The sequence below is a fragment of the Pholcus phalangioides genome, unplaced genomic scaffold, assembly GCF_987345545.1.
Source record: "Pholcus phalangioides strain wild (caught in Gottingen) unplaced genomic scaffold, Ppha-v1.0 ptg000031l_1, whole genome shotgun sequence".
NCBI lineage: Eukaryota > Metazoa > Arthropoda > Arachnida > Araneae > Pholcidae > Pholcus > Pholcus phalangioides.
In genome coordinates, this window is record NW_028301621.1 from 5,954,845 (window position 1) to 5,982,157 (window position 27,313).

Here is a 27,313-nt window from a genome sequence, read left to right on the forward strand (position 1 = left end):
TTCTTACAAGAACAGGCATACCTACGTAAACTAAGAATAAATACGTAGTTTTTACCTACAAGTTACGTTAAAATTTTTTTTTGTCAAAGTAGTTAATGAACAAACAGATCTACCAATAGTACAAATGCAATTCAATCATAACACATCACTCACTTCACTTCTGAAACATAGATGGCAGTACGAAAAATCAAACACAACAATACATACGCATTCAGACTGTTAGGTACGCACACAGCTGCAGTTCCGGCACAACTCACTAGGTAGTAAATCGCCCATAGATGGTGATAGATCTGAGTTGTTCTCGATTTGAAAGAAAGTAGTTAATGAGTCAGACTACTACTAAACCACACCTATGATTCGACAGACTTGTTGTTTTATGGGGACAGAGCGAGGGTCGTGGTCGGTTTACTTTTGTTGCCTTGCTGATTTTCACGAGAATACTTGCTTTTTTGGAAATTAAAATTTCAATACCTATGTTTTTCAACTGTAAATACGGTTATTGTAATGCAAATTGTGAACGTATGAATGTAATGGCAAACGTGATAAATATCCAGCGATAAATATCCGATTTATCAGATTTACAGTAGGTTACTCTTGCACTCACTATATTGTGCATAAGCAATGTTCGGAGATACGGGGAAGGCATGGGGGACGCATTAAATGCTGTTTTTTTTCCTCAACTCTCCTCCGTTTTTTGAATTCAAATATCTTTGCAAATAATTTACTTATAAACGTAGTTTTTTTGTTGCCATCAGAAGAGAGACAGGGCAACATTTTAATTGGGTTTTCGGGCACACGAGGACGGTATTAAAAGTAATTTCTTTGATAATAACTATACGACTCCTTGCAACATGATTGACATATTTGAGTACTACCCGTTATTTTCTAACTGGAAGAATTCCTTTAGGATCAACGGTTCGCCAGTAAAATGCCATAAGCCCTGTTACCTATGCACCCTGTATAACATGTATATTTTATATTTTGAAGTTCAACTTTTGTCCCGGGAACCTATTTGTACTTTCAATTGAATGTTTCAAAATTTGATTTGGGAATTTGCTCGTATAAACATTTCTTCTTTAGGATGTTTGCATATTATTATTACGTCAGATAATTTTTTTTCCCGAACTTGTTACAAATGGTTAGTCCCAGATAATTTGCACTTTTTTGAATCAGATATTTGTTTTTGGCATTGACTAAAAAAAACTGTATTGATATATGAGAAAAAAAATTGTTTTTTTGCCATGAAGTTATTTTATACATATATGTTGATGCCTTGGATCAGGGGTTTTTAACCTTTTAGATACTGCGTCCAAATTAAAACTTTCCATGGAGCCTGCGGGTCACCAATTCCTACATTTGCCGTTATTAAATATTATTTTCCTAATTATTGAAAACTTTAATTATCTGAAATTATTTCTTTCATTAAAGTTGAATTTATATTTATTTTGAAATAATTTTTTTCTCCGATTCCACATTTTTTTATTAATTTTGAAATTTGTGCCAATGATTCTGAAATTATTTCTTCAATTAAATTAAAATTTTCATTAATTATGGAATTATTTCTTTTAAAAATTCTTAAATTTTTTCAAAACTAGTATTACTTTCAACAATCCTAAAATTACTCTCAATAATTCTGAAGTTATTTCTTTCGGTATATCTTCAGAGGCTATTTTTATAATTTTTCATCAATTATGAAACTATTTTTTTCAACAATTCTAGAACTATTTCTTTCATTTAAGGCGTTTTCCAGCATTTTTGTAACTTCTGTAATCATGTATACCTTCTGGATACCAAATTTTGTCTCTCGAAATATATGAAATCATGTATTCATCATATAGTAATCGTAGGTATCATCAAAATATATGAAATCAAAAAAGTGTTTGGGCTCTTTTTTTTATATATATATATATTTTTTTTTGTAATTTAATCATTTTCTTATTTTAAATAGCTATTTTCTCAAAGTGGTCGGTGGGCCACGGCAAAAAGCTTCGAGGGCCATGGGTGGAAGACCCCTGTTTTAGATCAAATGTTAAAATTTCTAATTTAAATAGGTTTTTATTATTAAATGTTATTTTTTTTCCATTTTATACTATTGTAGTTGTTAATTAAACTCTTGATGTTATCGCGGAAGGCACTCCATACAGTGCTGGTTATTCTTGATTGGATCCATGCATGGAAAACTATTTTAAGGAGTTCCTCAATTTGTACAATGCTGCAATTTGTATTCTTATTTTATTGAAAACATTGTTCGAATGGCTATTCGATTTCAGATCTTGTATAATCACTCTTCAATAAGTATATATTCTCTTACTCTTTCTATATAATTGCAAGAGCAGTTTCGGAAGAATATTTACAAACGTGTAATTTTACTGATATATTTGGGGTTTTCATGTTTCTTCTCTCTCTTTAGATACACTAATTTTATTTTCTCAATGTTTGGAAGTAATTTATTTTTGTTAATATTTCTAACGTCATCGTCAACTTTAGTAATGAAATGGGAAATATTTCTATCATATGGATATGATATATTCAACATATTCAACAGTATCATGCGCAAAAGACTTACAAAAACAAAAAACAGACCAAAAGAATTAAAATTACAAATTATAAGGTATTCTGTATAAAAATATAGAGTTGAATATAAATAAAACTGCCATAAAATTTGAAAAGGCATAACTCATTAATATAGATTAGAAAAAGAGTGAGACCAAGTACTATTTCCTGAGGTATTCCTTTTTTTTATTTCAAGATAATCGATTTTTTCTCTCGCTTTACTAACTGCCCGCGTTCGTCCATAGCGTAACATCACAAACCACCGCAAAAAGCACACCATGGATTCTACCTCTCCTCTGCTTATGTAATAACAGAGTCGAGTGTACATTTTCAAATGCTCTTTTTAAATCAATAAAAACCTAAATAGAGTAATTATAGAGCTCTGAAGCTAGCTTTGGTAGAGCTTCATACGCCGTCGTAATATGGGAATACTATACAGCAGTATCTCGAGTTAGTGGGGGGGGGGGGAGGGTGATTTGTTCGAATCCGCCTTGGATAATGAGATCCTCGGTTAGTAGAGACGGTGCTCGAAAGTTCGATGAATAAAACTCCGCAGATAACAGGTGTAGATACAACAATTTGTAGATAAATAAAATCGTCATACTAGAGATTTTACTGCAATACACTTCATACTTCTTTTCAGAAGGCAATATTTTCCCCATAAGGAAATATTTTTTTTGAAGACTTGAACTATGGAGTAAGAATGTGTTATAAAATAGGAAAGAAAAAAAAGACAATTATTTAATAAAATTTGTATCTATCTACTTCACTCTCCTCACTCTAGAACTCTCTCTCACAGGCATTAACGAGAGTATCTCACTTTCTTAAAAGCCCTCTATTTCAGCAGTGACAAGCCCAGATATTTCGAAGAGTTCATCTGTCAATAGAGCACATTTTCCTCTTTCCTGTTTCGCTGGACGCACACTGGTTAGACAAGACTAGACAAAATAGCTTTAAACAAGCTCAGTCATTGTTGTTCACGTTGATTTGTATGGCGTAAAGCACACGAATAAGTCAAACAAATTGAACGTTGCGTCATACAAATAATTGTGATCAAAAATGATTGAGCTTGCCTACAGCTGTCTTGCTTTGTCGTGTCTACCTAGTGGGTGCTCAGCCTTAGGGTGCGATTATAGCTCACTTTTGTTTCCGATTCTTGAAAACCGCGTTGTCTCCGATTGGTTAAAAACCTGAATTTCAACTTTTTTTTAGCTTGAAATTCGGGTTTTTAACCAATCGGGGACGACGTTGGTTTCCAGAATCGGAAACACGCTTGCACTATAATCGCACCCTTACTTTGCACTTGATGACAATCGGGAGAAAGTCTACTTCAGAAGGAAAGATATGGCATTTTACAGGGGGTTTAGTGATTTTTGCTGTGGAGGATAAAGTGCTGATAGGATCTCCGACTTTTCATTAATGAGTTTGAAAAATATTCTAGTTTGATGCAAACCAAATGCAAAAAATTCCTTAATCCATCAATTTTTCTTTCTTGAAATCGACAAAATCGTGGGAAAAGAAATGAATTATAGTGATTATGCATACAAGAAAAAGCATATTGAACGCGATTTCCTCAGATTGCAGTTCGTGAGCTTGTCGTTTAAGATTATAAAAAATAGAAACTGCACTAAGATTGCTGAAATTTTGCTTGAATATTTTTACGATCTGTGTAAGTAAAATGAATCTTGAACGTGGATATCGTGAACCACTATCGTTAGAATTTTAAAGTTTGAAAAAAAAGGTCAAATTTCAAAACTCTGAATTAAAAACTTTTTAAAAACACTTTCCCTCTATCATTTGCTAAATCGGAGGTTCATTTTACTTACACAAAACTTCAGAATTTTTAGTGAAGCATTTTTTCGAATCTTACGTTTGAACTACGAAAATGAAACTGCAGAAATTTGATCAGGGAAAAATATGTTCAATGTTTGTCTCTTGAATACTTTCACCCCAATCATTACTTCTTTGAAGGAACCAACTGTTTGGCACGAAATTTTCTGTATTTGGTTTGCAATTAAATGAAATATGTTTTAAAGTCATTTTTAAAATAGACATTTTTAAGTCTAAGAGGTCATGATACCCCCTTAACTGTATGAAACCTTTCTTTTCTTGTTTGCAAAAGGCTGAAACACAAATAGTAAAACACAGCAACAAAATTTAGGAACCTGTACGTTTTAATAAAAAAGCATTTCCCTACATATAATAACATCAATAACCAGATTATCACCGTAAAAATTCAGTAAACACTAATGTAGTAAGTAAAAGTTTCGAAGGCGTAGTTTCAATCAACGAACGACCAGAAAAAAAAATCATCGATATATATACTGCCAAGACTTTTCGCTTTCCAAAAAATAGATGACGCTGCTTTTTTTTTCTTGCTGTCATTGCGAAATCGATATAGTTCTTTCTATGATTAGCTACAGGATTAAAGCTCGAATTGAGTTTTATGTTTGTTTCTACGATTTCTGTAATGGAAACTGAATAAATATTTATAGGTTGTTATTCACTTATATGTTCTCAGCTATAATGGACCTAATACTCGGAGCTTGAAGTTAGTTGTGCTGAATAGAAAATATATCGAGTGCTCCAAAAGTCAAAGAAACGAGTAAAGATTCAATTATTTGATAAGTACAGACAATGCCACTATGCGATTTACACAGAATAGGCGTAGGATTTTTTCAACAGTGAAAAATATAATTACCAGTGTTGTTACATTTTCCATCCACATGTGGAGTGACTTTAAACATATCTGCCATTGTACAAACAACTAGCACAGATAAAGCGCTAGCTATCGGTGGAGAATGTGACTATTCTGGCAATCAATAAAATTTGCTTTTGCTATTAAAAAAAAAAATCATAAGTTCGAATAACTGAGTTTTTACTTTTCCCAGTGACTTTCGGATTACCTTGTATAAAGAGTTTTCGGGTGGTAATCATGCGTTTGGTTGTAGGGATATGACTTTCATTTATACGGTAAGTAGTATTATATGGACAATTTTATTTCGAATGAAATCCAAAGGATGGAGATAATATTTTGTTCTGCTATGTACTGGCACAAGCGATTGCATTTATTGTTGGTGGCGAATGTAATATTCATTTTAATTTTTCATTTTTGGGAGCGGTAGCCTAGGTCTATTAGATACTCTCCTAAAGCACCAAAAGAGGTGCCACCAGTTCGATACTCGGTTCGTCCTTGTCGGAAAATTTCCTTACAAAAGGGTACAACAGAAACGGTGACATGACCACAGAAAAAGATTACTACCACAGGGAGTCTCATCAGGGAGTCATCGAGGGGATAGCGCACCTCTTGGTGAGTATACGAAAAATGTGCAGTTCGGAACCGGCAGTAAATTGTAGGTCCCGGTCTAATTAGAACTCGTATGTAGAAAATGACCGTTGTGCGACGAAAATGATATTTTCAATTTTTTTTGTTTGCATTTATTTTCAGCTTCTACTTTTTTCTCGATTTTAATCACTTAATCGCTGTACGCGCGATTTTTTTACTCCTTATTCTCATCGCAATTTAACTTGATACAAAAGTCGGCATATATATATAAGTTAGGATGGCAAAAAAAAAAAAAAAATTCATATTGTCAAGACAGAACTTATTATTTTATTTTAATTTTTTTCCCACTACATTCCAAGGTATTTTTCTAAAATGACTTTTAGGATTTTCTAAACAAGCATACAGGAAAAATGACAGAAATGCGTAGCATGTCCATGTCACCCTCCGGGGATCTATCTCAATTACGATTTTCAGTGTTTCCGGTTTCCCAACGAAATAAAAATTTTAGTTGAAATGAGCGGAAGGTTTTTCTCTCTCATGGCTTTAATTAGAAGGGATTTTTCCGGGCCCTCTTGAAATTGAATACCGTTATTTTTGTCGGGTTGGGAGTTTCGTGATTGTTATACAGGATGTCCCAAATTGTTTGCACAGTGGCTATCTCTGCAGTCACTGATTTTAGAAACATGCTTTCCATGGTGAAAAGTTTTCAAATGACGTGTGATCCAAAATGTCTTGAATTTTCCAACGAGTCGCGCACGTAAACAAAAATAGAAACGAACTTCTTATGCAAAACCTTTGTGTTAAAATTTTCAACTAGGGAATGTAAATGTAGCTATGAGCAGGTATTTACAAAAACCTGCATATTTTTGAATATTGACGGAGATGTCTGACTTTGAAATTTTCAGCCCTTATCGCCAATGACCGAAAGTGTGGTTCACAAATTGCAAAACGTTCAAAGTTGTAAGAATTCATTAATTGTTAAAATAATTATTTGCGAACAAAAAAAAGAAAAGTGGTTGGGTTCATTCTATTTGTATACAGTCCCTAACAACGGTAACTTTCGAGCTAATGAAAATTTGACATCACAGTGATAAGTTGCCAGAACATGGTGATTTTTGTACATTCGATATCTCGATAAATTCTGTGATCAAGTAAAAATTTTCTCAATAAATTGGAAATTTTCTTGATAAATTGAAAAGTCCCTCGATAAGTAGAAAATATGAAATTTTTTGCAGTTGACTGTTTAGCAGAGCAGGATTTTCATATCTTGCATTTTTAGGTGACTGTATAAGAAGTTAATTTCTTTATTTTTTTATGTATAACGGCCCCTCAAACAAATTTTGAGATTTTAATTAACTGCACGTCATTCGAAAACTTTTTGTAATTGAAAGTATGTTTCTAAAGTCAACGATTGGAGATATATCTGCTGTGCAAACAATCTGGGACAGCCCGTGTAGTCGCTGTAATTAGTTTCGATTTTCTGAAATGCATTTGGCTAAATTTAGCTTTGGTTTTGTTCCAGAAAGTGCATTGTAGTACTTCCTAGACGATAGATTCCACTGAGGGTGATTTAAAAATTTTCTCGCAGTGAAAACTTAATTCGTTGATAAGTATCCGTTTCTACGAGATTCATTGAAAGACTGGTTATTTGTGGAGATGGAGATAACAAGGAGAGAGAGCACTCGTCCGGCAAGCGCGAGACCAGGTTTCGAACCCCCGTGGGTGCAGTGAAGAATTTTCTTCCTTGCAATCTTCACCCCCACAAATTACCAGTCTTTCAATTAATTTTGTTTTAACAATTGGTGAGGACATTTCTATATGCAGGTAACTGTTTCGCCTCACAAGAGTAAACTGTTCTATTCTCGGTGTCCTTCAATGATGGGTCAAATTTAAACTCAGTTACTGTATTTTGAACTGTTATCTATAAAAAGTTTTTTGTAATACAGGAATTTATTGCACCCCATATAATTTTTGAACATATCATGTTTTAGACTGTCGCTAGAATAAAAAAAAATTTCGTCGGTTCCTTAATCCTTAACATAGCACCGGGTTCAATCTAAGGGTGTTATCTGTGTATGGATGCTCTGTCTCAGTTCATCAGTTATGTGATGCTTTCGTACATATATCCTTTGCTTCAGGTAACCCTGAAAAATTGTTTGTTCTTGTACCTAGTCATTGAAATCACAGAATCACGACATTTGTTCTCTAATGGCCATCAAAAGCATTGATTCTTGACTTCTCTACTTCGCCATAGTTTGTGTATTTCTCTTCAACTTGCATTTTGGAATAATTGGTATACATGGAATCTCAGTAGGTCATGTTATAGAATATTTTTAATCTCGTACCCTTGAGCTTGCTTTGTTGCACCCCTGGATCTGGAGTAGTAGCACCTTCATCTAGATTAATGTATCATGACCTTTTCTGCCCATAGTAAAATTTGTAAAATATTTTCTTCCCGTGGCTCCCTGTCATATCCTAAGATCTTTCTGCTTATCGAACAGATTTTCAAAATAGTAAATTCAAACAAAATTCATCTCTAAATCCCTTGGCAGTGAACTTTCCTCTTGTGTAGGTTTCGCTTAAGGCCAACTGTACAACAGGAGCCCTGGGCAAAGTGATGTCCTGAGGCCACGTTCTTCGCTGGAAATAACAGCTTAAATACTTACATAGTTGCTGTCGCAAATCTCATAGTACCAAATCTCCTCCTGTACTCCCACTCCCCCAGGCTATGCCTGAATGAGATTTTACGTCAAGTTGACAGTGGTTTTTTGTGCTGTTATACTAGATTTTTGTACCATATTTCACTTAATAATTTTATTTCTTCTCTTATGTATTTTTTTTCACCGTTCTCTGTTGTCCGCTTAACTACCTTTCATGAGCCTTCCCTTTCAAGTAATTTCCTCCCGTGGCACCATATGAGTATGACAGGAACATAGGGGAGGGGCATATGGCCTCAGAATGAAAACGACTGATCCATGGATATGATATTCAAAAATTGGAAAATGTGGTTAACTCTCTTGTATCTTAGTGATGTAAGTGGGTTAAGAATTGGCAGCATAATTATAGGACTTCGTATATCATCACCAGATACAAACTGATGTCGAAAAATTAGGAAAAAGTAAAACAAAGGAAATCGATCAGAAATTTAAAAAAAAAAAGAGAAACATCGAAAATCTGAACTTTTACGCCTTCGAACTTTGAAAAAATTTGCGATCAGTGCGATTTGCACCTTCGAGTAAAATCAGATTACGAGGGAACGAGCGTCGTCAATACAGATTTTGCAGTCGATACGAACAAAGCCGCATTTACAGCACAGACTCAAAAGAAAAATCAATCGTTTTTTTTCTCGGGATGAGAGAAAAACCAATTCGCTTTAGACGTTCTTTGAAAGCAACGGAAGCAAACTTCGATTACAATGTTCATTTTTTTTTTGTACTTGACGTTCTAAATCGCACCCGGAAATCTATCGCGAAATGATTAAACTATATAATCAAAGAAGCACCACGCTTTGATCATATTTGAGCATTTTTTTGGTGAGGTGCCTTGAAATCGGCACGCAATAAACGCATTTTTTTTGTTATATAACCCGTAATGGAATGTATTATATGTATAATTATAGATCGCTTCCAAAAGGGTTTTTTCTTTACTTATAGGACCGAAAGGAACTCGCGCGGCACCACGAGCAACAACAACAACAAACAACAAGATAATCCTCTTTCCTCCGCGCGATATAACACGCGATTCGAAACCATCGAAAACGCCATTGTTTCTTGTTACTTTTAAAAAAATGCTAAGTCAACCAGATGAATATGGGCAAATTGTCAATGTTCGTCGGGCGCTGATGTCGTATAGAGATCATCAGAAGAGAAAACAAAAGTTATTATGATATATTCGAGAAATCGCTGGAAGGGAAGGAATCGAAAAAGAGTGTGAGAGACAGACTTGACAGATAGATTTTCTTTTTTAATGTCCACGCGATCGTTTTTGCTTATTCCTTCTTTTGAAGCACTCGCGCAAATTTCATTAGCACTTTTAGTTCTTTTTTTTTTTTTTGCGATTGAAGAGAAGGCAAAACGTAACGTCGAGGTTGGGGAATAAAAAAACCCGTTCAGGTCGATCTCTTTTTGTAAATCTCGATGATCTTATCTTGATCTACGTATTGGAAGATATGAGGAGCATCCAACAAGATTCCAACTGTCCCAGCCGTCGTTACTGCAAAGAATATGTACAGCTGCAACCGATCGATCACCATTGCAACATACTTCCAGTCTTCGCGGATCTAAATGTAAGAGAGAGAAAAAACAACAGTTAGCGAAATATAGAAAGTTTCATTTTCGAATTCGAACAGTAGTCCAAATATTGAGGAAAATTCATCGCCAACAATTTACTGCGGGAAAATTAACCGACAACTGTTCACACCGACATGACAATTCATCACTAGGAAAATTCACCGTCAGATAACTAAATTCATCGATAAAGTGATATAGTGAGTGAGTGCATGAGTTGGTGAGTGAGTGAATAAATGAGGAAGTATTAGTCACACAGGGAGTTGGTTAATGAGCAAGTAAGGGCCGTATTCACCGACGTGATTTAAACCGAAGTCACAATTTTTGGATAAGGGATCAACATAGATTGGTTAAAATCGTGAATTTAACCAATCCGTGTCGATCTCTTACCAAAAAATTTTGACTATAAACCATGTCGGTGAATACCGCCCTAAGTGAGCAAAGAGTTAGGCAGTTAATGAGTGAGCAAATGTGCAAGCGGAGTGTTTAACGATAGTAAATCTGCCATCTTAGCACTATCTACAATTAATCTTAAATCTCATTCTGTCATTTTAACCACTTTTTGTGCATTGGCACATGTCTCTTATAAAGATAATTCAATATCTGTTGTCTGGTCACCAGGACACAAAAACATCTTATACAATGAAATTCTAACAATCCTGTCACTCCACCTCCAGAATATGCATGTGTGGAAGATGTTCTGAATTTGCTCCAATATAAATGGAAACTTCATGTTTACCAATTCATTAGGGATAAATTAAATTACCCTCAGGTTGATGGTTTCTTCAAATCAATTGAAAAGTTTTCACATCATTTTTCAAGACGCAAATATGAGATATTATTCTACTGGTTGTTAGCTAACAGATCCCCAACCAAAAGGTATCTTTTCAGAATAAATCGGGAACGTTCGGCTAATTGTGATTTTTGCAGTTCTGAAGATTCAAGTGATCACTTCATGTTTGCGTGCTGCAAGTGGGACATTCAGAGAAAGCGATTATTTAAAAATACTGGTATCTCAAATATTCAGGATTATAATTGGACTTCTATCTTGAAAATTTCGCCGAAATTATTAATTGATGAATTTGAATTATATCTGTCAGCTTGTAATAGATTTCGAGTTCTTTCCTACTTTTCATTTGTTGATGTTTGTTCTTTTTTCTTTTTATTTTATTTTTTGCTAGCTATAATATCTGTTGCAGAAATTTTGTGAGAATTTATGTATATGTTTATATGCATAGGTAAAAAGAAATATATATATATATATATGTACAAATTTTTTCTTCATCCTGTTCAAATTGTTACATGATTTTTTTTAAAGAAGAAATGCTAAATGTGGAATAAAAAGGGTCTCTCATCTCTCTCTTCTTGAGAAAGATCTCAAGCCGTCTATCCGATGGGCTGTTTAGCGGTCATATCTCAAGAAAAAAATCAGTTATAAGGAAGGACGGTTTTTTTTCTCCACGCGAGGTACTGGATATGGGCCTGTGCTTTTTTTTAATGCGCACTCTGCTGTCAGAAAATGATTATATTAACTCACTTGAATGTACTCGTCCTCACTTCTGAGATGTTCCGCTATGAATTCTATCGCTTCGGTTGCTCGATAGGCTTCCGGGGTGAGGTACAAGGTATCTACGCCCTCGACGTCGCGCAACTGTCCGTCCGCCCCAACGACGGCCGAATTTCTCGCAACTGTGCAGTTCGGGTGGTGGACGTCGGCCAGCTCCACAAAGTCCATCTTGGGGCTAGTGGCACCGCTCCCCTTGTGATAGGAAGTGCCCCCGCACTTCATCATGTCTGGGGGCGAGTTGTTCCCCCCGGCACCGTGGTGGTAATGCTGGTGGTGATGGTGCATGGCGGCGATGCCGGGCATCTCCATCATCCACCTCAGGCGCGTTTTCTTCGGCCTCTTCATGAAAAGCATGATGGGCAGGTACTTGAGGAACACCACCCTGACCCAATTGGACATCCGATGTGTTCGAGGGCCCCGGAAGTTCCAGTTGAGGATGATCACGGTGACCAGGATGGACACCGTGTTCATGAGAAACGTAAAAAGCAGGTACTTGGCGATGAGCGGAAGAACGAGAGAGGTCGGTGGCAAGATCTTTGACACCAGCAGCAGGAAGACGACCAGGGAAAGCAAGATCGATATGCCGAGGGTCACTTTTTCCCCGGCTTCTGCAGGCAAATAGAACACTAAGATGCATAGAAAAGAGATGAGCACTGTCGGCAGAATCAAGTTCACCGTATAAAAGAGAGTTTTCCTACGGATCGTGATATAGAAAGAGATGTCCGTTTCCGTCGGCTGCCCGTTCTTGGACTGGTTGTGGTAATTCAAAAACGCGGGTACTTCTACTATGTCCCAGGTGCCGGACTTCCAATAATCCGACAAGTCCACCCAATTGTTGTCATTGTACAGCTTTAAGGACACTTGATCACCGTTGAATGTCCAAGAGCCGAATTTCATGACGCACTTTTGCTGATCAAAAGGGAAGTACGTCACGTCTATGGTGCATGAGCTCTGGTAGATCGCAGGAGGAACCCACATCACTTCACCGTTCGGATAAATCAGCACGTTAGACTTGTAGCGAACTTCGTAGTTGCCGTCGGCACTGCAGTAAAATAAAAAAAAAACGGGAACAAATTATATTGTGGTTATCACACTACGAACAACTTGAGACATTTATTTTTCAAAACTTCAAATTTTGTATCTATACATATAAAATTGATTTTCTGTGTGTGTGTGTGTACAAATCTACACAAATCTACAATTTTAGATCGATCGTCACCAAATTTTGCATATATACCAAATGGGACCCGACTTGAACGATAGGCTACTTTAAAATTCTGTCAGAGCAGGGAAAATGCCCCAAATGGGCAAAAAACGGTTGGGCAACAATGGTTTTCGGGCCTCAACAATCACTTTCCGAACGTTTACTTTGGTTACCGTGGTTCCCTATGCGTTTCAGACGTGCAAATGCCTTTACAACGGTTTGTCACTTCTCTAATCCTGTTAGTATATGTATAATAGTTTATGCCTTTATAATGGTTTACCACATTTTCATACTCTCAGTAATGAGGCTTTTTGAATAGACGTCATAATCATCACCATCATCGCTTTGAGGGTCAGGAAAAGGGTGATCCTCATAGAAATCAGTGTTATAATTGCCGATGCTACTGTATAAATGCGGAAATTTGGCGGGGTTTTCCCCCCACATCAATAATTTAAAAAATTGTATTGAATTCTCGATTTTTCAAATATTGAGGTCGCTTAGAGATATACGAAGCCCAGGAGATTAAATATGAAGTAATTTGCTGAACCTACTTGAGTTGGATATCCATGCAAATTAACATTGATTTCAACTTTTTATTTACATCTTCTCAAGCATGAAAATTAATGTCTCTGTATTGTCTTTTGATATTCAACTGCATAAATTCATGTGGGTTAGGATATTTTGAAATTATGGACCCGTAAAAAGTACATCGAAAAAAACTCCACTGCATTAATTAAGCATTTTTGGAAGCTGAAACAGGCAGATGGATAACTTGAAGTTCAGGGGGGGGGGGGGAGATCGCACGCGCGCTCCTTAAAAAAAGGAAAAAATATATTCATTTCTACGTTTTTTTAAATATAGATTTGTTTATTTCATGAGTCGCGCAGGAAGTCGCCATATTCGTTAACACAGTTTGCATGTCCTTCAAAGAAAGAGGGAGATATCACGTGATCCAAAAAAGCCTCATTGTAGAAAACCCGGGCAGCGCCGGGTATTATAGCTAGTCTCATATATTGGCCTAATATTTTGAACTCGGGAAAAACATTCACGTTGTAATATTAAAGAATGCCTTATGTACACGGAGAATACTCGTATTAATTGAAAAAATATATATTTCCTTACTTATTGAAGAGAACAATGTCTGGCTTCCACACTTTGTCCGGAGGCAGTCTGAGAACATTAATTCCACCATAGTCAGCTTCGTCCCACCTGAGTTGATAATCGTACCAGGACTGCAACGAAGTGAAAATAACGACAAAAACAATTGATATTCGTGTTCATATAATTCTTATCATGCCATCAATTACATGCAACTAATGATGTACAGATATTTTGAATATCGGTGAAATTAAAAAAAACATTTAATGCCTTAATTATACTACATAATTGCTTATTTATTATTTTTCTTAATTACTTCTAATGTTATAAAACCCTCTATCAAAGCTAGTTCATTCCATGGTACGTATAACACAATACTTACAAACTGCAGCCAGACGTTGGATGTCATGATCTGATTCTTTTCGTTCTAAAAAGAAAAAAAAGAATATAAGCTACAAAAGACTGAAAAACAAAACCCAACGTATTATCAGTGAAAATGATATTTCATGGGGAAACGCAAGGGGAAACGAACGTATTAGAAGGTATCTGTATTTCCAGGGGAGAAATCTGGATAGAGAGGATAGCCAGAGCCATCTTAACAGAATTAAGGGAGTTCTCCAGGGTGAAATAGTGTACTAGAGGCACCCTGACCCGAAAGTAGGCCTACTGTATGCAACAAAAAAGTAACGTCGATGACATGTATAAAAAGAACTAAAACACTATATTTACATATACAGTGTGTCCTGTAAGTGCTAGCATGGCCTTTATCTCATCAACCATCCGTCCCGGAAATATGATTCCTATACACAAAATGCTCACCAGGCATTCAAAAATTACCCTGTAGCAGTTTTGAGAGTGGAAATACAGTATGTCACAAAATAAGAAATCTAAATTTTTAAACTGCTCCCCTGTGCATCCAATTGGGAAGTTGATGCCCTGTCTCTTGATGCCAGCAGAAAAATTCTATGTTTCTCAGTGCAATATTCGCTAAGATATTTGAATTCCAGAAAACGGAGGAAATTTGGAAAAGAACAGCGTTAAATGCGGAAAAACCGTTTTACCCGCATTTAACGCTGTTTTTTCCCAAAACTTGCTGCATTTTTTGAAATTCGAATATCTCTGTGAATATTGCACTTAGAAACATGATTTTTTTTGTTGTCATCAAGAGAGATGGGGCAACAACTTTCTAATTGGAAGTGAGAGCACGGGGGGACCATTTAAAAATTTTGATTTATTTGTTTTTCGATCAAATCGAAAATTTTTGATTTGCTGCACACTGTACTTTCACTCAAAACTGGTACAGGGTAATTTTTTAATGCCTGTTGCGCATTTTTGAAATTGGAATCATACCTCTACGACGGATGGTTGATGAGATAAAGGGCCTTCTAACATTTACAGGACACCCTGTATGTTAATATACGTTTCCTAGTGAATGAGCAGCCGTAAGGAAAAAAAAATTCTATGTTCAATCTAAAATTTTGGTAAAATATGAAAAATGTATATGGTTGGAAAAATCGATTTGTGATTATTTAACTTTTATGAACTCATATTCGGGGAAAATATTTTAATTTCAATTTTTATGCAGCCTCGGTGAAGTAAAAAAAAGAAAAGAAAAGAAAAAAAAAAAAGTAAATAAAATTTGTCTCTTTGGCATTGTACCGAAAGAACAAAAACCCTATAATATTTGAATAAAAACTTTCTAAGACTGGTTATTGAAGTTCTTGATTTCTGCTACTTATAATGACAAGTGCAATTCAATTTAAGATTTGTGTACTTTAGCTCCTAAGAAATGGCAAAAAAAAAAAACCCAACAAGAAACGTAATCTTCATTCACCAGTACCTCGATGAATTTTCATTTAATGAATTTCTTTCGGTGCTTACAGTAGTCGCAATTTCTATAAACTGGCATTTTCTTTGATTACAAGAGCTGTTTAAACTATAAATATTTTTGCTTTCTGTATTGTGAAATTATTAACTTACGTAATAATCCGAAGCAGTCACAGCTGAATTTATTTTTTCTGATTATTTTCCATAGTTTACTTTAATGACATACTCAACCGTAAAAATGATTTCTTTCGAATGCTCTTCATGAAACACAATATGCGATAATTAAAACCTCACCACGTTGATGAGCTGAATGAACGAAAGGCCGAACTGAACTTCGACGGTCCTGTTCATGACCTCGACCGGTCTGATGAGCTTGTTGTAATCTCGGAAAAGATCTCGAACGAGTCGCTCCTCGTCTTCAGAAGCCATGACTGAAAAAAAAAATACAACTGTGTTAGCACGTTTGTAATAATCGCTGCTTCATATAAAACACAACTTATTTTATTTTCCATTGAATTCGAAAGAATTTCGAGTTATCGTGTTCGACTTATCAGAAATTTCTATTTCGGAGTGGGAAAAAGAAACATTTGTTAAAATAACCACAATTTTTACGAATATCGTATTAGAAAAATATCACAACTACTGGAGATAAAGAAATTCGAAAAGATAAGCTATTATAATTTTTCAATTGAATTTCATTTTATTGTTTCATTTTGTTACATAAAATACAAGATGAGCCAAAAAATCAGTCAAGGGGTCTCCATACTGATTGATACATTGCAAGTTTATAATGAATACTAATGAACACTTACTTATTAGTGAATAATATCAACAAACTAAAACGGAAAAAAAAAATAAAATAAAAAAACGCAAAAGAAGGGGATTTTAAAATTAAACTTTTTCTTTCCCCCCTTTTTTTGTGGTGGTTAATATGAGGGAAAAAATCAAATATCAATAAACTTTCTCATGATTTGTAGTATTTTTGGCAACAGCAAGTAGTGCAGCTATATGAGATATATATTGCATGGTTTTCAGATGAGTACAAATAAGAATCAATATAATGTTGCAATGCGTAAGATCGAATATATTCGTAATTTAATTGAGTAAGGAGCATATGACAGTTAAAAAGAAACACTCAATGTCACTGATTGAAAGAATATATCGCTTCATGTGTCTTTTGAAAGGTAATATGAAGGAATAAATAAGTCATATATTTATTATATCATCAAGATATCAGGTGGTAAAGAGTTGAAAAATTTGGGATGAGGTAAGTAAAATGCTTCTTTAGAAGAGTTGTGTAAATAAGTGGTAGCGAGTGTATATTGTTAAATCTATTTGAGGAACGAGAACTGTTTAAAGGCAAAGCAAATTGTCGTTTAGAAATAATTTTAGTAGATTTGTAGAAGTAAAGCTGACGTAAAAGGCAAGGATTCCAAGACTGTGAAAAAATTGTTTTGAAGGATTTAAAAAGTCACTTGCTCTTTTTTGGAGCTTTATTATTGATGTAAGATTTGAAACGAAGTCACCACCCCAGATAGTCAAACCATGTAATGCAAGTAATGAAATAATGAGTAATAAAGTGTTAACATGAACGAGTGATCTATACATGGTTTAAGGTAATATAGTTTGTAAATTAGATAAGGCAGTTTATTTTGCAAATATTTTACATGAGTTTTCCTTCTAAGGTTATAATCGATATGAATACCTACGTATTTAATCGTGGAAACCTGTTCGAGACTGGCAGTTACAAGTGAAAATATTTCGGCAATTATATTACTGTGGAATATCGGATTATGGTTGAAGTTTACATTAGCTATTGAAGAGAAGTACATAAACTTAGTTTTTGTTACATTTATTTGTAAGTCATTACTGATAAACCAATTACGAATTAGCAGTAAATCAGTATTTATCCGACTTGCTAGTGAATGATCGTCATCAGTTGAATAAATCGTATTTAATTATTGAGTGAGAATACTCAGAGATAAACTAAACACACATATTGTGTTATGGGAACGGACGCATAATACTCCTATAGATGAAACGAATTATAAATAAAGCGTGTATAAGATTATTTTCTGTGAAAAAATGCAGTGAACTTAGACTTTTTTTGTCTTTTTCTCGTGAGAAAATCATTCATTTTTTAGAATAAGACAAATGTATCTGCTAAATTCTATTGCAAAATGCCACATTCCATTACTAAATGAAAAATTTAAAAATTTTTCTCATTCGCGATAACTTCTATTTAAAGGAAGAAAGCTTCGAGTTAAGGGAAAATTTGAGTATTAAAATACGAAAAACGTTCTGAGGCTGAGTGAAAATCTCGATTTAAATAGATAAAATAGATATTCGGGTTATCGGAGTTTGACCTGACGCGAATTGACTATATTAGGTTATTGTATTATATTATTTATTATATTTTTGTATTCATGTTTTGAATTCATACTAGAATAAAAGAATTAAGTGCCTTGTATTATGTATACAAGCTATGTATATATGAATACAGGGTCGAAGGAAGTTTGTATCTTCACAATTGACTGCAAAAGCAAGGGGTTCTTAATTTTCTGTGTTCCATGGACCCCACTTTTTGACATCTATAATGCGTCCTAGTCCGTATAGATGTCTAAAAAATTTAGATTTTTTATTTTGTGACACACTCTCAGAGCTAATATAGGGAACAACACATTTCGAGCATTTTTTAAATTTTAAAAGTTTTTCTACGACGAACGCTTGAAGGTCGAGTTAGGACTTAAAGCACAATTTGTATATTGTTGTACCCGCTGGAAAATCAATAAGTGAAGAAAATTCATTGTAACTTTTCCCCAAATTTCTAGAAAATCTTGAATGAAACAGCATCTTTTTTTTTTTTGGTTTAGGTTTTGAATTAATTAAAAAAAGCCAAAATTAAATATTCAAACTAGCCGATAAAGGAATTGAATAATAAATATAGGAGTTTATATGAAAATTAATCAATACACAGGGGTAATTTATTGAATTGGTTACAGAAAAAATAATGAATAGAAAACTGTTTATTTAGGGGGTTGCCGGAACGTAAGTCGTATTGCACTAGGGGTGAGGGTGGGGAAAAAAGGTGAAGGATCACTTGCAAATGCAAATAACGAAGCAGGATAGAGGAATAAAATGATTACAAAGCTGCAGATCACAGTCGAATTATGTGATTCATACACGGAAGGACAAAGGCTGTGTCACCCATTATTATTGAATGATCCTGTACATTACATTTGATTTAATTCCCAGAGAGAAATCTTGAAGAGAAAAATTAGGTTTCAGAATTAATTGTTATTTTATCTTAAACAGGATATTTGGATTAAACGAAGATTACTCTCCAATACCACCCACGGGACAAGTATTTAATTCATATTAAATGAGTATTTAATTACGGGTATTTTAATTCGTAATTAGTATTAAACGAGGGTTGACCGTATTATGTGCTGGAATGCTCTAATTCACGAAAAGTTTCTTGTTTGTATTTATATTTTGCTCGAGGAAAGATCTCATTATTTCCCCAAAAAAATAATCAGTGGACGTTCGGGTATACATGCGCGTGTTTTATTATCATTTGAAGATGAAACAAATTTCAGTTTCCGGACGATGTTTTCTGATTGCATTTAGTACTCAGATGCATCTGATAGATCAATAATTAGAGTTGGTTTCGTCATTCCCCTTTTTTCTGCTTGATAGAAAAGTTTTGATATCAGGAAAGGAAAAATGAAATAAGGACAACGATATGGAGAATTCACGGCCGTCAATGTCCCATTCGACCCAGAAAGCATTGAATGAAACTGTATAAGTGTATACAAAAGTTTCCTTCCTAACATGCATTGCTCTTGCGAGTAGATGGATGCATCGACTTCAATCAGAGACTCCGACTGCTTTTCTTCGTTGATGAGAACAATCAATTAGTGACTGAGAGCGTGATTGTGTTCGAAATCAATAAAACTGCATTCCTAGGCTCAAAACAACTGTTATTCTTGTAATTAAACATGAACCAAAACAAACTTCTTCTCGATCCAGAAACTCAATGCGAAAGAAATTATTACAACCCGATTTGTGCGATTGAATACGAGAGGAGCAAGTTTGTATCGAACAGAGAGTTCTAATTAAAGTATATATGTTAAGATAAACGTAATAAATCAGTTATTATGCATAATCGCCAATCATCTCGGTACGTTGGATAAATTTATCAGTTTTACCGGCAATTATACATAACACCCAAGCGTCGTTGGTAAATTTTATAAATGCTGAAATCTATCACTTTCACCTGTGATTAGGTATAATATCCCCCCTTGGTTACAATATACTCCCTGTGAAAAAAAAAATCCTAAATGCGCCTAGTATGTTTCATAAATATTTCCACACGCCGATATAATTGAACTCCAGTTTAATGAATTTCATGACGTAACGATTGCAAATTGTGATTAAAAATTCGTAAATTCAAAGAATTTGTCAGATGAGAGTTCGTTATATCTGGTAACTATCGTGAAGTTTGTTAAATAGGAGTTTATTATACAAGTATATCAGGGTACGATCGTAGAATTTTTTAAATGAGAGTTCAATATATCGGGGTAAAATTGGAAAATTTGTTATTGAAAAACAAGTTTTCTCAATACATCCGCTTTCAGTATTCGTCATATAAGAATTAATTATAGGAGTTATTTCGGGGATTTTCGGAAAAACTCGTTAAATCAGAGTTCGTTATATCCGATGCAGTTTATTTGCCAAAAAGCGATTTGTTCGAAAAACTATCGATAAGGGCTTATATGGCACTGCGTATGAAAATTTATCGCATGTACAATAGGGTTTTCATGACGTATTATCATCACATTAAAAAGTCATCAGGAAATGATCGGATTAAAATTTCAACGATCGGTCGATATTTTGACACTATCGTAATTACCGTATATACTCGTGTATAAGCCGAGTTTTTTTGTGGAAAAATTCGTTCCCAAAGTGGGGGGGGGGGGTCAGCTTATACTCGGGTCAGTTTTTTATGAGAAAATATCGACCCCTGCAATCAGTAGCCATTTTTGTAACAGTGTTCGAGAAACCGGTATTATTGGTATGAGATATGTTCAAACCCCACAGAACTGATAATGTGAAAGACGAGGCAAAGAAATCGAAATCATTGGCTGGTGGTGGCTAACGTTGATTATACAGTCTTAGATGTGAGCATTAACAAGCCTCTCAAAGATAAAGAAACTACAAAAAAGTGGTGCCTTGAAGAAATACATACTTGAATGGATACATGAGGCGTGGAATTCTGTTTCCACCAAAATTATCATCCGATCTTTCAAAAAGTGTTGCATCAACAATGCGATGGACGGAACTGAAGATGATATCCTCTTTTAAAGTGACAATGGCGATGACAGCCCAGATGAGGATAAAAACGAAGATGCCGCACCCCCTATGATGATCTGATGGATTACGATGAGCTTGCAGACTCAGAAGAAACGGTTTAAAAAGTTTGAATCGTTTTCTGTTGTAAATTTCCGTAAGCTATTCATTTTGCATGAAAATATAAGAATTTTTTTTCTCTGAAATGTAAGGAGTTTTTGGGGTCGGCTTATACACGGTTTTTCAATTTATTGTGATTTTGGTGGTCCTGAAGTTGGGGGGTCGGCTTATATACGAGTATATACGGTAAATGCGCATGCATTCCGCGTATTATATATTAAAAACTTTGAATTTATTGGTGCGGATGCGGATTCCGAGCTGGATATTAACTGAAGTTTTCTTTTGTGAGGTTGAATGAAATGAAAATAAATGTTTTAAAAATAACCCATAAAAATAGTTTTTTAAGGACACCAGATTGCGTATGCGTGAGTACATAAGATGGTGCATGCATAGGTAAGAAGAGGAACCAATATTTTTTTCCCTACGTGTCTCACCAACCACTTTCATTCCATAGGAATTCATTAGGGGGTTACAATGGTAAGCGATCAGAAATTATCCTCTGCGGGCGATGACGATATATATATATTTTTGCCTGTAAAATTGTTTTCACATTGCCTGGAATGCATATCAATCATATTTGGTGTTTCTTTTAATGGTTCACTCTCCAGAGGGCTCGAAGTAAGGACAATTTAATCAGAACCAACCTGTGTACTGGGCCTTTGACGAAAACATCCTAAAATATTCTGAAACAAAATTTCTACAATTTTCAACATTTTGTGACATTGACCAAGTGCACACAATTACTATAGCTACTAAATTACACACGCAACTCGTAAATACTCTCCTACAGCACATCTATTGAGGGAAAACCATAAAGTGTTGTGTACGTGTGTATATGTTTTGTCCCTCACATAAAAAAGATCGTTTTAAGGCGTGTGTGTTCTGTGTTACAGGAGGACCGTTAACTATATTCCAAATTCAGAAGTGAATAATCGAAACGCTGTTGCTTGTACGTAGGTGTATGTATGAATTTAAATGTTACCGACCTGATTGCTCTCTATGGAAAGATTTCTTTGCTGAGGAGATCGCGGCTCGCATTTACGACTGGAATTAAAAAAAAACACGCACGTACGCGCACACACACACAAAAAACGAGCAAATTGCCTTCTGCTTTTCGATTCATTGGACCACATAAAACGGGTTTATGGGAACCAATAGTCTTCATCAGATCATTCGCACATAAATCTCTCCGTGTGTTATAGAAAGAATATAATTTTTTGCTCTTGAAGTGTGCGGCTATTTACATAGTTAAATCCGTAATTATAAATCATGCTCGCGTCGCGTCCCCACTGGAAGCCAGTAGAAGCGCTAAACAAATCACGCGCAGTCGTTTCTATCCGCAAGACTCATCCATTGTACAGAAAGTAAGAGAACGTCATCCACACGCTGCGAACGATCTTGAGAGAGTGACGAAAGCAGACAAGTAACGAATCCCACTGAATCGGGATTTGACGCATCTTGTCATTTTTGTGCAGATGCAGTGAAGATGTTTAAATTTTTTCTCAACTACTCACCTGCGCCGTTTTTCCCTCTCTTTAGACTCTTTCTCTCATTTCTTGGGTAAAAATGGAAGCTAATAATTTCATAATCGCCGTTCATGGGTTGTGATGACAAGTAGCAATGGATTAAATATTATCGTTTTTCAATATTTCCTCAAGATTATAAACGAGCACACTCCTATGCATTGAGTGCAGTCGCGAACTGAGTTGCACGTAAGAGTCCTTTTTAGTGGACGGCATCAGACACCCCCTGGTCATATGACTCAATGTCGGCTGCTGTCGCTTCCAGTGGACGACCAGCGTGAAAATTAAAAAACACGTTGACCTGTTAGAATGTTTATGAGAACATCACAGATTTCTTCTGCGCGTGTCGTGTACCAGTGGTTCTCAACCTGGAGCCATATGGCTCCGTTGCGGTCGTGGGCTGTTTTATGGGAGGGGCACGAGTGAAAATCAGATGAAAAGGGGGCCACGGCAAGTAGTAAAGTAGGGGGCACGGTGAGCTGTGAAGAGAAAAAGCTTTCATGCGAAATATGGTGGGAAAAAATTATGTGGTTACTTTTGGTACCCAGAGCAAAGATGTCCATAGAACTAGAGCACTCTTTAGCCTTAGGCCCATTCGCGCATGGCCCGGGACCTACATGGGTAGATCCGGTGCCATGATTTTTGAATGTGAGCATGCAAATATGAAAGCCGTGCTTCCAGCCAAGTATGTGAACCCGGAACATCACCTTGCTCGGAAACCCATCATGTTGAGACGGCCATGTAGGGTTTCCTCCAGAAAGAAGCTCACTAAAATCTAGCCCTGGGTGGAGGGACGATTTATATGTATATGTTCATTGGATTGTCACGTATTTTACACAGACCTATTTTCACCATATAATTCGGCTCATGTATATTACATTATCAGATTTTATTAAGTCTCTATAATTATGTTATGAAAGAAACAGAAGTATGTTTTGTATTTGTCAAAAAAAGAAAAAAAAAGATTCAGATTTTTCTCGTTCTTGAGGTCACAACACATTTGATCTCGCACTGAGAGAGAGAAAGAGATAGAGATTGTGTATGTGTGTATTATTCTCGGCATTCCCCAGCTGCAGAGATATTTTTAGTAAATTGTATACACTTATGACGTCAGGAATGGTTGCCCTGAGCAACCAACATCTCGACCTGTTCGAGATACTTCGAGAGAGAGAGAGAGAGAGTTTTTGTGCTAAGCTTTTCGGTCGTTCAAATGAAATAAGGTTCTTTTTCTTGTCCTTCTTCTTAAAAAAGTGTTTTCGTGTGGTGATGATTCTCGTCTTTCTTTGATAAGATTGTCGCCACCGTCTTTGATTCACTGAAACGAAATCAGCATCATCATCATCACTACCTGTTGGTAGTCAGGCACATTTCGTTCCCTCTCTCTATCATTTATCTGTTTCCCCCCATCTTTTCTTTGATCGTCTTTCGCAACATTCCGACGTGAAAGTAACGAACGGGAAAAGTAAACACTATGTATGTATAAAATCGAACCCTGCAGGTTTAAGGACGTTGGGAGATGGAAAATCAATTAAAACAGGGCGTCTTCAACACATGGCCCGCTCGCCGGCCAAACACGGCCCTCGCAATCTTTTCGCCGTGGTCTATCGACCATTTTGAGAAAATAGCTACTTAAAATAGAAAAGGGGGATTGACCCCCAATGGCGTATTGGAAAAACTTTTCTTTAGAAAATACGTATGCAAACTGGTGCTGTTAGCATATTTTTAACAACTTCACGTACAAGCTTTTGGCAAGAAATTTCGATTATCCCTATTTGACGAATCTCCGATAAATATGGTGACCTCGTCGTAACCTACCCGCACGTTAGGAAAAGAAAGAAGGGAGCGGGACGAAAAACAAATATAAAGGAAAAAAGTAAAATAGCAAAGAGCGTTTTTTTTAAATTTTTTTTGTTCCTTCTTTTCATCTTCACGTTACGTGTTCTCTTTCGCTTTTACACGTGTAGTAGAAACATACATTATATGTGTAGAACAAAAATTATTAACAGGAGTATAGAAAGAAAGAAGGGAAAGAAAGAACAACTTCCGTAGATATGGTTACTATGAAGCTCCACAATGATGAAGAGAGAGAGAGAGAGAGGAAAAAAAACACAGAGAACTTGTTTTAATTTCTTCAATGGTTGTTAACGGGTAAAATATACAGTTTGCAGCGATTTTAAAGTTATTTATAAACAGATAAAATCTTGCTTAGCAGAGTTGAATAGCTTTTGCTTTGAATTTTATTTTCAAACCAATCTATTTTATGCGATTTTATGAAACTCTCAACAAGTAAAATTGCAGCAGCTCTCAAGAAAGACACCACCAAAAAATCAATTGTACAGTGAAATCCTGTTGTAACGAATACCGTTATATGCGAAAATCTCGTTGTAACGAAACTTCTAATCCTAAAATAAGTTAGGAACAATGCGAATGTATTGCGAATTCCGATATCACGAAATGAAAAATCCGTTATAACGAATTCAAGAACATGTTTCTGAAAATCAACAAAAAGAGCACAGAACGTTCCAAGAAAATGATCCCGTAAAATCTTTAATTAACTTGAGAAATTAACTTGTTGTGGAAGAAAAGGGTTGTTTTTCTATGGCTTGCGGAGTAGACAAACTTTAACCAATACGGTGCGTGAAAAAGAAATAAAATCTGTGGTAAGACAAATGTCACACGCGTTAGGATTGTTTCATATTTCTTCTGTTTCAAAATACGTGGCCTCGAAAGGAATAAATTAAGATTTTCAATTAAAGAAAACCTTAAGATCATTTCTGAAGCCGGAGCAAATGAAAACAGTGCGGCATTAAAATAAGGCATGTTTTTATCAATTCTTTAAACATTTTTGAAAAATCGGACGAGGTTGGAATTTCAAATTATAACATCACTTATAGGATCCCATAGACATAAAACAACGCTTTAAAATTTTCAAGATGTGACTGTATCTGTCTTTACAAGGAGACATTGATTCAAGACATTTTCCAGAAACATGCATGGTTCCAGGACATTCGTTCCCGAAATGCGCCCGTTACCAGCCACTCATATGAGAAAAGACTAGAATTTTTATGTTCTTCAGAAAGCAAAATCTTTCAATCATTGGAAGCATTTAATCACACGTGTACTGCAGAGTAGGTTTTCCCGGCTTTAACAATACTTGTAATAAAAAAAAAGATTATTTGCCTTTAATATGTTAATTAAGTGAAACTTATCCAAAATTCAATACCTAATTGACTTATTTTTTATATTCAGCTCATTTGTTTTTTGTCATCTAGGAAATAAGTAAATTTTTCCTTAGAAAGAAATTCCACTGCAATGAAACTTTTTTAACCAATGTTAAAATTCGTGAAACCGGAAATTCCTTTGTAATGAGGTGATTTCTTCAGCCCCTTGGAGTTCGTTGTAATAAGATTCGATTGTATTTACATAACCGTATTTTGTAGGAAATTAACAAAAAAAAAAAAAAAAAAATAATAATAATAAAAAAATTGAGATAAGAAAATGGTGAAATAGAATATTCAAGAAAACAGATATTTTCTAGATTTTTTTGGCTAGGTGAACGCAGAAAGCAGTCATGGTCTCCCCCGAGACTCGAACCCAGGACCACTTGCATTCCGGGCAACCATGCTACCATCTACAACACTGGAGACACGACACTGCCTCCTTATTTCCCACCATGTCTTTCTTATTTCACGCACTGTGGCAGTGCGTGAAATAAGAAAGACATGGTCGTATGTCCGATGCCCGCAGGGACGGAGACGCTTAAAACCCTAAGCACTTGAGTAATTTTGGTGTCTCTCCCCCCCCCCCCCTCGCTCCTATAAATCTATCCTGACAAATCCTTAATCTATCAATTGAAAAATTGAAAAACGGTGAATGAAATTTTATATTTCAGAATTAAATACTGTAATATCTAAGGCAGAAAATAGTATGAATATTTTTCTAAGCACGCATTTCATTTATTTGAAGGCTTCCCTTCGCTTTTACTCATTTGCAAAGTCTTTGACTCAAAACCAATGCTACGTCACACATCTTTACTGTCACAGTTTTTGAATTTGCCGTAACGTACGCTTTGGTATTTATCCTTTCAAATTTTTAAAAAACGCAGACCATTGATTTTTACCTTTTGTTCTGGTCTTTTGAAACATTCCAAGATATTTTCTCCCACCGAAAGCTTTTTAGAACCAGCTTCAGGCATATCCACAATATTATCCACAAGTACATGCACCTTAGTTTTGTTAGTTAATCACTATCATCGGGTACTTTTTCCGATACATTTTCGTATTCGTTTGCGATCTAGATATCCGGTAGCATTTCTTTTCCTTCCATGGTAGATCAAAATACAGTTGATCCGCTTATGATCCATGTACGAGTTTAATGGTAGATCTGCACGTTTTAAGTTCATGTCCTTATTCTGTAAAACTTTACTTACTCTGTACTTCCTCCATGCATGGGACCAACCGAGCACGCCTCGGTGACTTTCAAGTACCCGAGAGGGCC

At 35.5% G+C, this 27,313-nt stretch overlaps 1 protein-coding gene across 1 annotated transcript in view; it reads right to left on the reverse strand.

Moving 5' to 3' along the window:
* Positions 1–9,861: 9,861 nt before the first annotated feature.
* LOC149067048 (acetylcholine receptor subunit beta-like 1) overlaps positions 9,862–27,313 on the reverse strand; it is a 30,416-nt gene continuing 12,964 nt past the window's right edge. Inside the window, exons 2-6 of the mRNA XM_089252939.1 lie at positions 16,116–16,252; positions 14,377–14,421; positions 14,019–14,128; positions 11,663–12,734; positions 9,862–10,118 (exon numbers count right to left, since the gene is read on the reverse strand). Of these exons, the coding sequence (XP_089109065.1) occupies positions 9,948–10,118; positions 11,663–12,734; positions 14,019–14,128; positions 14,377–14,421; positions 16,116–16,252 (1,535 nt within the window). The 3' untranslated portion in view covers positions 9,862–9,947. The remainder of the gene's footprint in view (positions 10,119–11,662; positions 12,735–14,018; positions 14,129–14,376; positions 14,422–16,115; positions 16,253–27,313) is intronic.